Below are 13,702 nucleotides of genomic sequence, written 5' to 3'. Positions count from 1 at the left end.
TTAAATCTCTTTGGGGCCAAGCTCCGGGAGGAAATTCTGGCCCACCCTTGATGGCGAAAACAGGATGTTGTAGGTGACATTGAAAAACCACCAGAGACTTCTAGCTCTTGGAGTGTTAGTGAAGTACCGGGCAAAGGCTCGCAGGGCGCTTGAACGTGCCCGCTCAGCAGATGGACCCCAGGGGTCCTGAGGGGCCTCGGGCCCTCTGCAGATAAGCAGACCCAGCCCACGGCCCGAGCCCTAGGACAAACCCCCAAATTGGCTTTCACCCCTAGAAAATTAGTCGTGTTGCCAGCAAATGTGTCTATCTGCCATCTAACCGGGATCTTCTCCCAGAGGTCAGTTCCCCAAGATGGCTGCGTTGCCAGCAGCAATGAAAAGCCTGGGGCTTGGGAGGGTTCTGGGTTCAAGTTGAGAAACGGCATGGTCTAGTGGAGAGAGGCCGAGCCTGAGAGTCAGAAGGACCTGGGTTCCATTCCTAGCTCTGCCACTTGTCTGCTGTGTGACCTTGGGCAAGTCGCTTCACTTCTCTGGGGCTCAGTTCCCTCATCTGTAAAATGGGAATTAAGTCTGTGAGTCAGGGACTGTATCCAACCTGATTGGCTTATAACCCCTTCAGCGCTTAGAACAGTGCTTGACTTATAGAAAGCACTTAAAAATATCATTATTATTATTATTGTCGTTGTTGTTATTATTATTCTCGGCTGGAGCCATAGCAGTGGGAGGGTGGGTCTGGAAATGGGGAGCTGGGAGGGGCTAAAAGAGGGATGGTATGTAGGGGTTGGAAATTCATTCATTCATTCAATCTATTTATTGAGCGCTTACTGTGTGCAGAGCACTGTACTAAGTGCTTGGCAATGAAGAGAGACAATCCCTGCCCACAGCGGGTTTACAGTCTAGAAATGGAATGTCTACAGTCTGGAATAGCCAAGTGGTGGCAAGGGTAGGGCAGATACTCCTCGGGGCCCTCAGCGGGCACCAATCCAGTGCTCAGCAGCCTACAGCGGGTGCCCGGTACAGTGCTCTGTACATAGCAGGTGAACAGAACACTGCTCTATAGGTTCTCAGTAAGGTGCTCTGTATACACCAGCCCCCCAAAACACTGATATAGCAAATGTCCAGTACAGCACTGCATACGGCAGGTAAAGGGAGCACTGCTGTGCACACAGTAGGTACCCGGTAAGGTGCTCTGTATACAGTACGTGCTAAGCAAAGTGCTCTATGCACAGCAGGTGTCCGGTACAGTGCTCTAGTACAGCAGGCACCTGATACAGTACTCTGTATAATAATAATAATAATCATGGTATTTGTTGAGCGTTTACTATGTGCCAGGCACTGTACTAAGCACCGACACCTAGAACAGAGACAGCTTCTTTGTAGCCTCCAGCTCCTTGCCTCCATTTTTCTCCCCATTCCGGGGCGGTGTGCCCATGGTGGATGAGGACTGAGGAGAAAGGCGCCCGTTGCCACCTCTGACCCCGACCGAGGCATTCGTTCATTCATTCATTCAATCGTATTTATTAAGAGCTTACTGTGTGTATTGTACTAAGCACTTGGGAAAGCGTAAGACAGCAATAAAAAGGGACAATCCCTGCCCCCAGTGAGCTCACAGTGCAGAGGGACCAAGGAAGCACTGGGCGGAACTGGGGTGAGGGAAGAGCTGCCTCCCTTTCTTCTCCCAGATGCCTAGTACAGTGCCCTGCCTACAGTAGGTGCTCAATAAATCTGACTGACTCCCACAACATCCAGGGCCAGTGGGGATTGATTTCCGGGAGCCGGCTGCAGGCCGGGACTCAACCCCTTCTGTCCCTGCCTGCTGGGTGAACCCTAATCCAACTCTGTTCTTGGGGGGCCGGACTCTGCTCATAAGGTGTCTGGGTTTTTCTCTCTGGGGTCCACTGCCATCGGATAATCCCCTCCCACCGGACCACCAGGCGACTGTCCGTCTGTGCCTCAGTTGTGTAGGCCCGGGTCCTGGTCCCCACCTGCCCGTCCTCGGTGGTGGCCCATTCTCAAGGGCCAGAGCCGGCAGGCGGGGACAGGCTTGGGGCTCACCGCGCTGGCCGACTGAGCGCCCAGAACCAGGGTGGACGTTCATTCCAACTGGGAAATAGCTCAAACCAACGAAGAATTGACCCTCTTTCTGCACCTTGGATACAAGCCCAGCCCAAAGAGGTGAGACTTTTGGGACTCTCATTTGGGACTGGCACTGGGGCCCTGGGCTTAATTGCCATTCTTTTTTTTAATTTGATATTTGCCAAATGCCTACTAAGTGCCAGGCACTGTTCTAAGCACTGGAATAGACAGAAACTAATCAGGTTAGACACAGTCCCTGCCCCACATGGGGTTTACAGCAGTCTTAATCCCCATTTTACGGATGAGGGAACCGAGGCCCAGACAGGTGAAGTGACTTGTTCAAGGTCACCTCGCAGACAAGTGGCAGAGCTGGAATCAGAACCCAGGTCCTCCTGTGTACCAGGCTTGGGCTCTGTCCCTAAGCCGTGCTGCTTCTCGATGATCTATCATCAGGGGACTGAGGCCTTGGACCCTTCTGGTACCTCTGGCCCCAAGGTCGGATCACTCCCAAACCAAACCCAAGTGCCCACAAGCATTTCAAGAAGGTCTTCATCGAACGACAGCACTCCAACCAACTACCGTTCGGTTTGGTGGTGGAACGAGAGAGATGGACACTTGCTATTTCTTCTGAAGGACTTTGGGGGGTGAAATTTCCCTCAGGCTTTGGAGCTCTTAGGCGGCGGCTTTCAAGACACGGCAAAGACAGACCCTCATCGGGGCCAGGGAAGACAGACACCTCTCTCTGGAGAAGGCATTCATTTATGTTTGTTTGTTTTGTTTTTCTGGTACTTGTTAAGCACTTACTATGTGTCGAACACTATTCTAAACGCTGGGGTAGGTACAAGTCAATTAGGTTAGACAGAGTGTCTGTCCCATGTGGACTCACAGTCTGAAGTAAGAGGGAGAATGGGTACTGAAGCAGCGTGGCTCAGTGGAAAGAGCACGGGCTTTGGAGTCAGAGGTCATGGGTTCGAATCCCGGCTCGGCCACTTGGCAGCTGTGTGACTTTGGGCAAGTCACTTAACTTCTCGGTGCCTCAGTTACCTCATCTGTAAAATGGGGATTAAAACTGTGAGCCCCACGTGGGACAACCTGATTCCCCTGTGTCTACCCCAGCACTTAGAATAGTGCTCGGCACATAGTAAGCCCTTAACAAATACTAACATTATTACTGAATCCCCATTTTCCAGACAAGGAAACAGGCACAGAGAAGTCACTTGCCCAAAGTCACACAGCAAGTTACTGGCACAGCAATTGACTGAGTGGGGTTAGAACCCAGGTCCTCTGACTCCCAGGCTCGTGCTTTTTCTACTAAGCCGTGCTGCTTCTCTTAGCCCAGGTAGCATCTCTGAGATGAGACAATCCAGACCCTCTGTGACAGTTAAATGTCAGGTGTTTAACGAAGCCTGCGGTTGGGGGTAACCTTTTGGTGAAGGAGGCTGATTTGCATTTTCCCGCGTGGGCCTGGAAGCATTTACTCTCCTGCACGGAAACTCTGAGTCGGTTCTGAGTTCTCGAAGCCTGAGAAGGATGGGGGCGATAGTGGCGGGGTGCCAGCGTCCGGGTCGGGGGAGGGCCTGGGAAAGAGGCAGCACAGCCAGGATTCCGCCCTAAGCCCCGCCGCGGACCCGGACCCAGGGCAGCCCACCGGAGAGGAGGGACCATCTCCAGTCAGGAGCGGTCAAGAACCGGGCGGGACGGAGGCTCTGGCCGAGAGGTCGGAATGAAGCGATGGTGGGATGGGGTCAGAACGGGAAGAGACCAAGGTGGGTTTTTGGTGGGAGGAGAGAGGAGAACATAAAGGGGAAGGGGGCAGGGGAGGAGCGGAAGAATGACAGGAGAAAAGAGAAGAGGGAAAGAGGGGAGATGCAGAAAGGAGAGAGGAAGAAAAAATTAGGGTAAGGAGAGAGATGGGAAGTCGAGCGGGTGAGGGTGCAAGGGTCATGGGGAAAGGATCTGGTTCGGGGTTCCTCCCCGGAAGCCAAGGGACCCCGATGGGTCTAGGGGAGCTCTCCAGGAGGGTACCCGGAGGTCCACACCGCATACCTTGGGTCGGGGTCTTCTCTCTCCTCCGCAGGCCCGCGGCTCGGCCTCTCTCGAACTCGGACCCCGGAGGGGGGCCTCCTTCTCCCTCCACCAGCGTGTAGCACTTCCCGCTCTCAGGCTCCAGGAAGTAGCTCGGGGAGTCGGAGGCTTTCATCCCGGGTTTGCCGATGCCGAACTTGCTGATGTCATCGCAGGACATTCTCCCGATGTCATCCCTAGGAGAGGAAACCAGCCCGGCAGGAGGGTAGCGGCCATCACAACTAGCGGTAGCCGCCATCGTGGCAGCATCATCCACTAGGCTCCTACTATGGACCAAGCACTGTACTAAGCGCTGCATTGGAGACAGAAAGATCTGGTTGGACATAGCTCCTGTCCCGCAAAAGACTCCCAGTCAAAGGTGCGGAAGAACAAGGAGAACCTGCTGGGGAATCAATGTGACTTAATGGATAGAGCCCGGGCGTGGGAGTTGGAAGGACCTGGGTTCTAATTCCGGCTGCGCCACTTGTCTGCCGTGTGACCTTGGGTAAAACATTTCACTTCTCTGGCCCTCGGTTACCTCCTCTCTAAAATGGGGATTGAGTCTGTGAGCCCTACTTGGGACAAGGACTGTGTCCAACTCAATTTGCTTGCATCCAATTAGTAGAGTGCCTGGCACGTAGCGCTTAACAAATATCATTATTATCATTATTATTATCATCTACCTCAGTGCTTAGAACAGGGCTTGATCCATAGTAAGTCCTTAAATACCATGTGGGCAGGGATTGTCTTTACTTGTTGCTGAATTGTACTTCCCAAGCACTTAGGACGGTGCTCTGCACACAGTAAGCGCTCAGTAAATATGATTGAATGAATGAATTGGCAACAACAACAGCAGGTAGTGTATCCCCATTCTACAGGTGAGGAAACTGAGGCTCAGAAGGCCTAGGGACTTGGCCAAGGTCACACACACCAGGCCAGGCAACGGAGCTGGTATCAGAGGCTGGATTTCTTGACTCCAGGGCCCGGGCTCTCTCGTCTCGCTCACCCTCTCCCCTCTCTCCCGCTGCTATGGGAATCAGAGGCAGGTGGGCGGAATCGTCACCCGACCGAGATTTGGTTGGGGAAGAGTCAAGCCTCGGCATCGTCTGCCAGGCAGCGCCCACCGCCGCCCCCGCCCCAGCCCCACAGCACCATCTCCCAGAGCCGTACTGGCCTGCCGTCTATGGACACCCTGCAGGGAGGGGTCCAGGGAGAGACACGTCCCCTCTCCAAGAAAAGCTTACGCTTCGCCGGGGCAAGGGACACAGAACATTGACGAGGGTGCAAATATTAAGTTCCAAATTTCTCTCTCCTACTTAGTCTGTGAGCCCCAAGTGGGACAGGGACTCTGACCAACCTAATCAATATGGATCTATCCCAGCGCTTAGAACAGTGCTAAACACGTAATAAGCGCTTAACAAGTACCATCCTTAATTAAATGAATTAATTAAGTACTGGAGCCTCCAGTCTCCTCCTCGGGAGGGTTTGGAGAGCAGCGGGTCCTTCTTTTAACGTGATCCCCAAGTGCCTGACCTTTTTGTGGCTTAGGGAAAAGAACCCGGGGTTGCCAGTCGTGAGAACCCAGGAAAGCCCAGGTGTAGTCCCGCTACCACTGGCCTGCTATGTGACCTTGGGCAAGTCACTTATAATTTCTCGGGGCTTTTGTTTCCTCATCTGCAAAATGGAGGGAAGAGGCCTGCCTTCCATACCCCTTAGACTGTGACAAGTATTAAGTCCGATCTGATAATAATAATTATGGCACTCGTTAAGCCCTTACTATGTGCCAAACACTGGGGTAGATTCAAGTTAATCAGGTCGGACCCAGTTCCTGTCCCACACGAGGCTCACACTTATTACCATTTTACAGCTGAGGCAATTGAGGCCCAGAGAAGCAAAGTGACTTGCCCAAGGTCACACAGCAGACGAGCATCAGAGCCAGGAGTAGAACCCAGGTCCCTCTGACTCCCAGGCCCATGATCCATCCATTAAGCTACGCCGCATTACCCTGTATCCTCCCCAGTGCTTAGCCCAGAGTTCGGCACCTAGTAAGAGTTTAATCCGCACCATCGTCGCCACAACCACGGCGTCCGCTCGGAAATCACTCAGTCGACCGAACACTGACTATATCTGGTATGCCGGGCTGCCCTCCAGAAAATGGGTCAGGCCTCTGGAGAGGAAAAGTTCTCCTGCATCTCTCCGGCCCCATTCCCCTGCTCCTCCTCCCCTCCTGGTGGGTTGTCCCCTTCAGCCTCAGTTCCACGAGAAGCCTCAGAGAGCGGGAGGCCGGCCTGAATCCAGAGAGGGGGCGGAAAGCCGGGGCTCCCCCGGGCCGCTGCCCTCACGTCTTGGGCTGTGGACAGGATGCTCGGCCAGAGTCCCCGAGGCCCGGCCATCTGGCCGTGGAGGCAGACGGTGACCCCAAACTGTCCGTCAGGCGAGTGAGAAACGGGAGCATCCCGATAGTGCCCTGCCACGGGCCCAGCTGGCCCTCTCCAGGGAGGGAGAGCTGGTGGCCAGGCTCGGACAGAGCAGCGGCGGCGGCCTCGCTTCAGGAGGTCTGGATACGTGGGATCCTCACCTGGGGCCGTAGAGTCCGGCCACGGGGGAGAAGATGAACACGTCATGGAGGCCGGAGCCGTCCAACTTGGAGGACAGACCCGTGGTGCTCGGTGGGCTGGTGGGAATCACGGGCTGGAAAAGCAAACGAGGCAAAAGCTAAATCCGGCCGGTTCTCTCTCCTCACCATCTCTCCCGGGCGGGCCCGCCCCTCCTACTCCCCTAAGAGAGCCAACCCCTGCTACGAGCCTCCCCCACCCCGACTGGTTCATTCTTTAATTGACGTTTCCGCCTCCTGACCAGTCTCCCTGCCTCCAGCCTCTCTCCAGTTCGGTCCCCACTCCCGCACGGACCTCCTCACGGCGTCACCTGACACACACCTTTGGGCTCCTCAGAAACCTCCAACAGCACACCCGGCTCCCTCTGCATCTGGCAGAAAGTCTTCCCAACTGACTTACAAGCCGTCCCCGGCTCTCCCCAACTAAAGTAGTGCCTCTCTTCAATCGTTAATCTCCAGTTTGCTCTCTTCCCTCTTCCCAAGCCTCCCAGAATTTATTTTACAAAAGACATGATCCCTGCCCTCAATCTCCTTTAGGATACCTACACCCGGATGGCCCCCCAACAATTCATAAACATGTCCAAAACAGAAATCCTCATCTTCCCACACAAACCCCATCCTCCCCTTAGCTTTCCCGTCACTGTAGACAGCACTATTATCTTAACTCTTTCACAAGCCCATAGCCTTGGCAATTTCCCCCTTAGGCTGTAAGGTCATAGTGGATAGGAACTGTGTCTACTAACTCTCTTGTATTGTACTGTCCCAAGAGTTTAGTACAGTGCTCTGGACACAGTAAGTGCTCAATAAATACCATTGATTGATCCTCAACTCATCTCTCTCATTCAAGCTACCTATTCAGTCTGTCACCAAATCCTGTCGGTCTACCATCACAACATCCCCAGAATCTGCCCTTCCCTCTCTATCCAAACTGCTGTTATAATGTTCCAATCATTTATCCTAGCACGCCTTGATTATGGCATCTGCCTCCTTGCTGACCTCCCAGCCTCCTGACTCTTCCCACTCCAGTTTTGACTTTACTCAGCTGCTTGGATCATTTTTCTAAAAAAAACACAAAAAACGTTCAGTCCATACCTCTCCGCTCCTCAAGAACCCCCAGGATTCACTCATCCACTTCGGCATCGAACAGAAATTTCTTACCATTGGATTGAAAACAGTCAATCAGCTCACCTCTTCCTTTCTTACCTCACCGATCTCCTACTACAGCCCAGCCCGCACACTCCACTCCTCTAATGCCGGCTTGCTCACTGTACCCCGATCTCATCTATCTCACCGCCGACCCCTTTCCCACATCCTCCCACTGACCTGGAATTCCTCCCCCCCGACTTTTTATGCCAGACCACAACTCCCCACCTTCAGAGCCTTAATAAAATCACATCTCCATCAAGAAGCCTTCCCTGATTAAGCCCTCATTTTCCCTACTCCCTCTGCCTTCTGCATTGCCTATGTACTTGGGATCTGTATCTTTTTAGAACTTGATATTCACCCTACTCTCAACCCGCAGCACTTATGTACTCATCTGTTGATTGATTCATATTCATGCCTGTGTCCCACTCTAGATTATAAGCCCCTGACGGGGAGGGAACATGTCTACCAACTCTGTTATACTGTACTCTCCCAAGCTCTCAGCACAGTGCTCTGTACTCAGTCAGCGCTCAATAAATACCATGAGTTGATTGACTGAGTGAAGAAAGACCAGGCTTTCTTCTTTTTGTCTCGGAGAACAGGAAGCATCGTGCTACAGCTATAACTAGCTAAGAAGACACCCTGCAAAGACAATTGCAGTGTCTGATTTATTATCCCAGCTGCTGCCTTACAGTGATTTCTTTTTCTCCTCCTGAAGTTAAAGGAGAGGAAATTTCAAATTATAATTACAACTCAGTGGCGGTTTCCATTTTTCTTTTGGCTGAGACTGTTACTAAACACTCTTGACAATTCAGCTATAAATAGAGGAGTTTATTGTGTGAATAGCCTGAATTCAAAGTTCGTTCTCGTTATTGTGAGGGTGGCATTTCAACATCGGCTTGACATTTGTGTTTTCTCTTTTTGGATAGATTTGTTTCCGTTGGGCTTTCAACAGCTCTGGCTGTCCCTACAAGTCAGCGATGACAGACCAATACCTCCACCTCACATCCGCCAACCTTATGAAATCACATTTCCTCTGAGGGGGACTTCCCTGATTCATCTCTCATCTCCCCTCCTCATCTCCTCCTCCTCCTCCTCTTCAATGGTATTTATTGAGCGCTTACTGTGTCTAGAGCACTGAAGTAAGCACTCAGGGACTAGTGAAAAGAGAGCGGCCAGGGAGTAAGAGGACCTGGGTTCCAACCCCGACTCTGCCACTTTCTTGCCGTGTGACCTCCGGCCAGTCACTTCATTTCCCCGGGCTTCAGTTTTCTCATCTGTAAAATGGGGATTCAATACCTCTTCTCTCTCCAACTTAGACTGGGAGCCCTCTGTGGGACTGGGAATGTGCTTGACCTGATAATCTTGCATCTATCACAGTGCTTAGTACAGTGCTTTGGCACATTTTATGTGTTTAACAAGTACTTCATCTTCTTCTTCTTCTTCTTCTTCTTCTTCTTCTTCTTCTTCTTCTTCTTCTTCTTCTTCTCATTATTGTTAAGAAGGCACCATTAGCCAGCATGGCTAAGGATACACTGAAATAAGGAGCTGTGCTCATTTGGCAGCTATTACATAGGCAAAAATCCCCAAACCCTACTTATCTTAATGAGGGAGTTTTGTAAGCAGAGAAAACATTTGATGCAGAAATGGGGAGAGACAGCGAAGCGGCTTTTCAATATAACTGGGATGCAGGGGGAAGGAAGAAACGTGATCGGAAATAATGGAACATCTGAATTTTGGGCAGTGAAGAGGATTCTCTTGGGTGCCTGGCCAATCATTCCTTTATTCCCAGTGCTAATGATGATCGTATTTATTAAGTGCTTACTATGTGCCGAGCACCATACTCAGCACTGGGGTGCGTAGAAGAGAATCAGAGCAGTAGATCCAGTTCTATGGGTGGGTGGTAGTTCTCTGGAGCAGGAGGACAGCCCAGGTGGCAACAGGAAATAATAATAATAACAATAATTGTATTTGTTAAATGCTTACTATGCATCACGCACTGCTCTAAGTGCTGGGGTAGATGCAAGCTAAACAGGTTGGACACAGTCCCTGTCCCATAGAGAGTTCATAGTCTAAGTTGGAGGGAGAAGAGGTATTGAATCCCCATTTTACAGGTGAGAAAACTTAATCTTGATCCCTATTTTCCAGAAAAGGGAACTGAGGTACAGAGAAGTGAAATGACATGCCCAGGGTCACACAGCAGACAAGTGGGGGAGCTGGGTTTAGAACCCAGGTCCTTCTGACTCCCAGGCCTGTGCTCTATCCACTAGGCTAAGCTGCTTCTCTAGGAAAGACCATCTGCCCGCCTCCCGGGACCCCAACATTTCTAAGGCTTCATTAGTCGGGCCTCTGGGGCACTAGAACTCCTCGCTGTCGACAAATCGGCTGGTCCTTATCGGAACCGGGAACTGAGTCGGTAATGAAATGCAGCAAGCAAATGAAGCGATTGGGAAGAAGATCAATGATTGTGCACAAAATGCCAACACTATCACTCGATTCAAATGCCTCCTGAGACGCTTGTCCAGGAGAGCTTCTTCTTTTTGGCCCTTCTTTATCTTAGATGGCGATTTCTCTGGGTTTCTCTTCCTCGATGGGCTGTAAGTTACCCGAGGGCCGGGATCATCCCTTTTTTCTCCACTGTAAAAACCCAAGCCCTCGGTATGGTGCTCAGCACACAACAGGAGGCCCGTCCGGCACTCTACACAGAGTAGGCAGTCCAGCACAGTGCCCTCCACCCACCAGGTACTCAACAAATCATCGATGATATTTCTTGAGCACTTACTGTGTGCACAGCACCGGCGCTTGGGAGAGTATAATAGAATAGAGTTGGTTAGAAACGTACCCTGACCATCTTACAGTCCCATTTTACAGTCTAGAGGGAAAATTACTACTCATAGCTTGGTTGGCCTTGAGGCCTAAATTTGGATCGGACTCAGCCCCACCCCAGGATGGGTAGTGAGGACCACGGGGGCAAGGCCTACCCATCCAGTCCACACTAGAGAAGCAGTGTGGCTTAGCAGATAGAGCCTGGGCGTCAAAAGGACCTGGCTTCTAATCCCCAGTCTGCCACTTAAAAATAATAATATTAATAATTATTATTTTTATTATTATGGTATTAGTTAAGTGCTTACTGTGTGTCAGGCACTGTACTAAGCGCTGGTGTGGATGCAAGCAAATCAGGTTGACACAGTCCCTGTCCCACATGGGGCTCACAGTTTTATTTCCCATTTGACAGATGAGACAACAGAGGCACAGAGAAGTGAAGTGACTTGCCTAAGGTCACACAGCAGACAAGTGGCAGAGCTGGGATTAGAACCCATGGGATTAGAATTTGTGACTCCCAGGCCTATGCTCTACCCACTACGCCACTAGTCTGCTGAGTGACCTTGGGTAAGTCACTTCACTTACCTGGGCTTCGGTTCTCTCATCTGTAAATGGGGATTAAGACTGTGAGCCCCATGTGGGACAGGTACTGGGTCCAACCTGATTAACTTGTAGCAACCCTAGCATTTAGAACAGTGCTTGGCACATAGAGAAGCAGCGTGGCTCAGTGGAAAGAGCACAGGCTTGGGAATCAGAGGTTGTGGGTTCTAATTTCAACTCCGCCACTTGTCAGCTGTGTGACTTTGGGCAAGTCACTTAACTTCTCTGTGCTTCAGTTACCTAATCTGTAAAATGGGGATTAAAACTGTGAGCCCCACGTGAGACAACCTCATCACCTTGTGTCCCCCCAGTGCTTAGAACAGTGCTTTGCACATAGTAAGCACTTAACAAATACCACCATTATTATTATTATAGTAAGTGCTTAAAGAGAAGCAGCTTGGCTAGAGAAGCAGCATGGCTTAGTGGAAAGAGCACCGGCTTGGGAGTCAGAGGCCATGGGTTCTAATCCCGGCTCCGCCACTTGTCTGCTGTGTGACCTTGGGCAAGTCACTTAACTTCTCTATGCCTCTGTCACCCCATATGTAAAAATGGGGATTTAAAAATGTGTACCCCACGTGGAACCATCTGATTACCCCGTATCTACCCCAGTGCTTAGAACAGTGCTCTGCACATAGTAAGCGCTTAACAAATACCATAATTATTATTATTACTATTATCATTATCCTTTAATTCAATCAATAGCAGTGATTGATTGATTCGCTGACTCTCTTGTCCGAACCCTGGCCGCCACCCAGCCCTCTTCCCAACGCTACCTCTGTGGCCCTGCTTACCTGGAGAGCCAGCGGCTTCCAGCGGACGTTCTTCAGGAGGGCCGGGGCGGAGACCAGGGTGTTCTGTGGCCTTTTCTTCAAGGTCAAGACGACTCCATTGGGGTCTTCCCGCAAGGCGTTTACTAGGTTCTTTAACTGCCAGCCCACCTGGAGGGGAATCCCAGGAGGAGAGAGCGTCATGACGGAGCCACACGGCAAAGGCTCCTTCGGGGAAAGCAACATCCTGATGACATGCCTCTGTGTGTGCGTGTCAGTGTGGTGGGGCTATGGGACTGGCCTTTTCCGGCCTCTCACGCCCACCTGGACTGGTCACAGGACATATTCTCTGAGCACCGAGGTTGGGCTGCTCCATGGACTACACTCGTCAACCAACGAAGCCTTCGCTAACCATCGGGAAGCCCGTCAGTCAGTCGGTCATATTTACTGGGCACTTACTGTGTGCAGAGCACTGGACTAAACACTTGGGAGAGTACGGTACGGATTTGAGGAGAGTCTCCCCTCCTCAAATCCGACAGTTACTCTCCCCTGGCTTCAAAGCCTTATTGAAGGCCCATCTCCTCCAAGAGGCCTTCCCTGACTAAGCCCTCTTTCCTCTTCTCCCACTCCCTTCTGTATCACCCTGACATTCTCCCTTTATTCATTCCCCCCCGCCCCTCAGCCCCACAGCACTTAATAATAAATAACAATAATTATGGTATTTGTTAAGCACTTACTTCGTGCCGAGCACTGTTCTAAGCACTAGGGTAGATACAAGGTAATCAGGTTGTCCCACGTGAGGCTCACAGTCTTAATCCCCATTTTACAGATGAGGTAACTGAGGAACAGAGAAGTTAATTGGCTTGCTCATCACAGAGTAGACATTATTATTATTTAAGTGGTGGAGCCGGGATTAGGATCCATGTCCTCTGACTCCCAAATCGGTGCTCCTTCCACTAAGCCACGCTGCTTCTCACTTAGGTACATATCTTTATTTATATTGGCGTCTGTCTCCCCCTCTAGACCGTGAGCTCATTATGGGCAGGGAATGTGTCTGTTTACTGTTATATTGTACTCTCCCAAGCATTTAGTACAGTGCTCAGCATACAGAAAGAGCTCAATAAATACACTTGAATGAATGAAGGAATACAATATAGCAATATAACAGACACATTCCCTGCCCGCAATGAGCTTACAGTTTAGAGGACTGTTGATGGATTATAGATGGATTACAGTTAGTAGTTCATCAATCAAACAGTGGTATTTATTAGGGTCCCCTAGGTACCGGGCACTGTACTAAGAGCTAGGGAGAGTAGCCACAAGTAAAGTCAGTCAGTCAACTGTATTGAGAGTGCTTACTGTGTGCAGAGCACTATACTAAGTGCTTGGGAGAATACAACAGTACAGACACACATTCCCTGTGTACCATGAGCTTACAGTTGAGAGGAGGAGACAGACATTAATAGAAATAAATAAATGACAGATATAGACGTAAGTGCTGTGGGGCTGGGAGGGAAGATGAAAAAAGGGAGCAAGTCAGGGGGATGCAGAAAAGAGTGGGAGAAGAGGAAAGGAGGGCTTAGTCAAGGAAGGCTTCTTGGAGGAGATGTGCCTT

General features: G+C 50.9%; 1 protein-coding gene across 1 annotated transcript in view; it reads right to left on the bottom strand.

The window, feature by feature from the left end:
• Positions 1 to 13,702, bottom strand: part of LOC120638467 (connector enhancer of kinase suppressor of ras 2-like) — a 139,325-nt gene continuing 125,623 nt past the window's right edge. The window contains exons 10-13 of the mRNA XM_039912439.1: positions 12,112 to 12,258; positions 6,719 to 6,831; positions 4,001 to 4,337; positions 1 to 240 (exon numbers count right to left, since the gene is read on the bottom strand). Of these exons, the coding sequence (XP_039768373.1) occupies positions 1 to 240; positions 4,001 to 4,337; positions 6,719 to 6,831; positions 12,112 to 12,258 (837 nt within the window). The remainder of the gene's footprint in view (positions 241 to 4,000; positions 4,338 to 6,718; positions 6,832 to 12,111; positions 12,259 to 13,702) is intronic.

The sequence above is a fragment of the Ornithorhynchus anatinus genome, chromosome 6, assembly GCF_004115215.2.
Source record: "Ornithorhynchus anatinus isolate Pmale09 chromosome 6, mOrnAna1.pri.v4, whole genome shotgun sequence".
NCBI lineage: Eukaryota > Metazoa > Chordata > Mammalia > Monotremata > Ornithorhynchidae > Ornithorhynchus > Ornithorhynchus anatinus.
The sequence above is the reverse complement of the archived record's forward strand: the minus strand, read 5'-3'. Positions and strand labels throughout refer to the sequence as shown.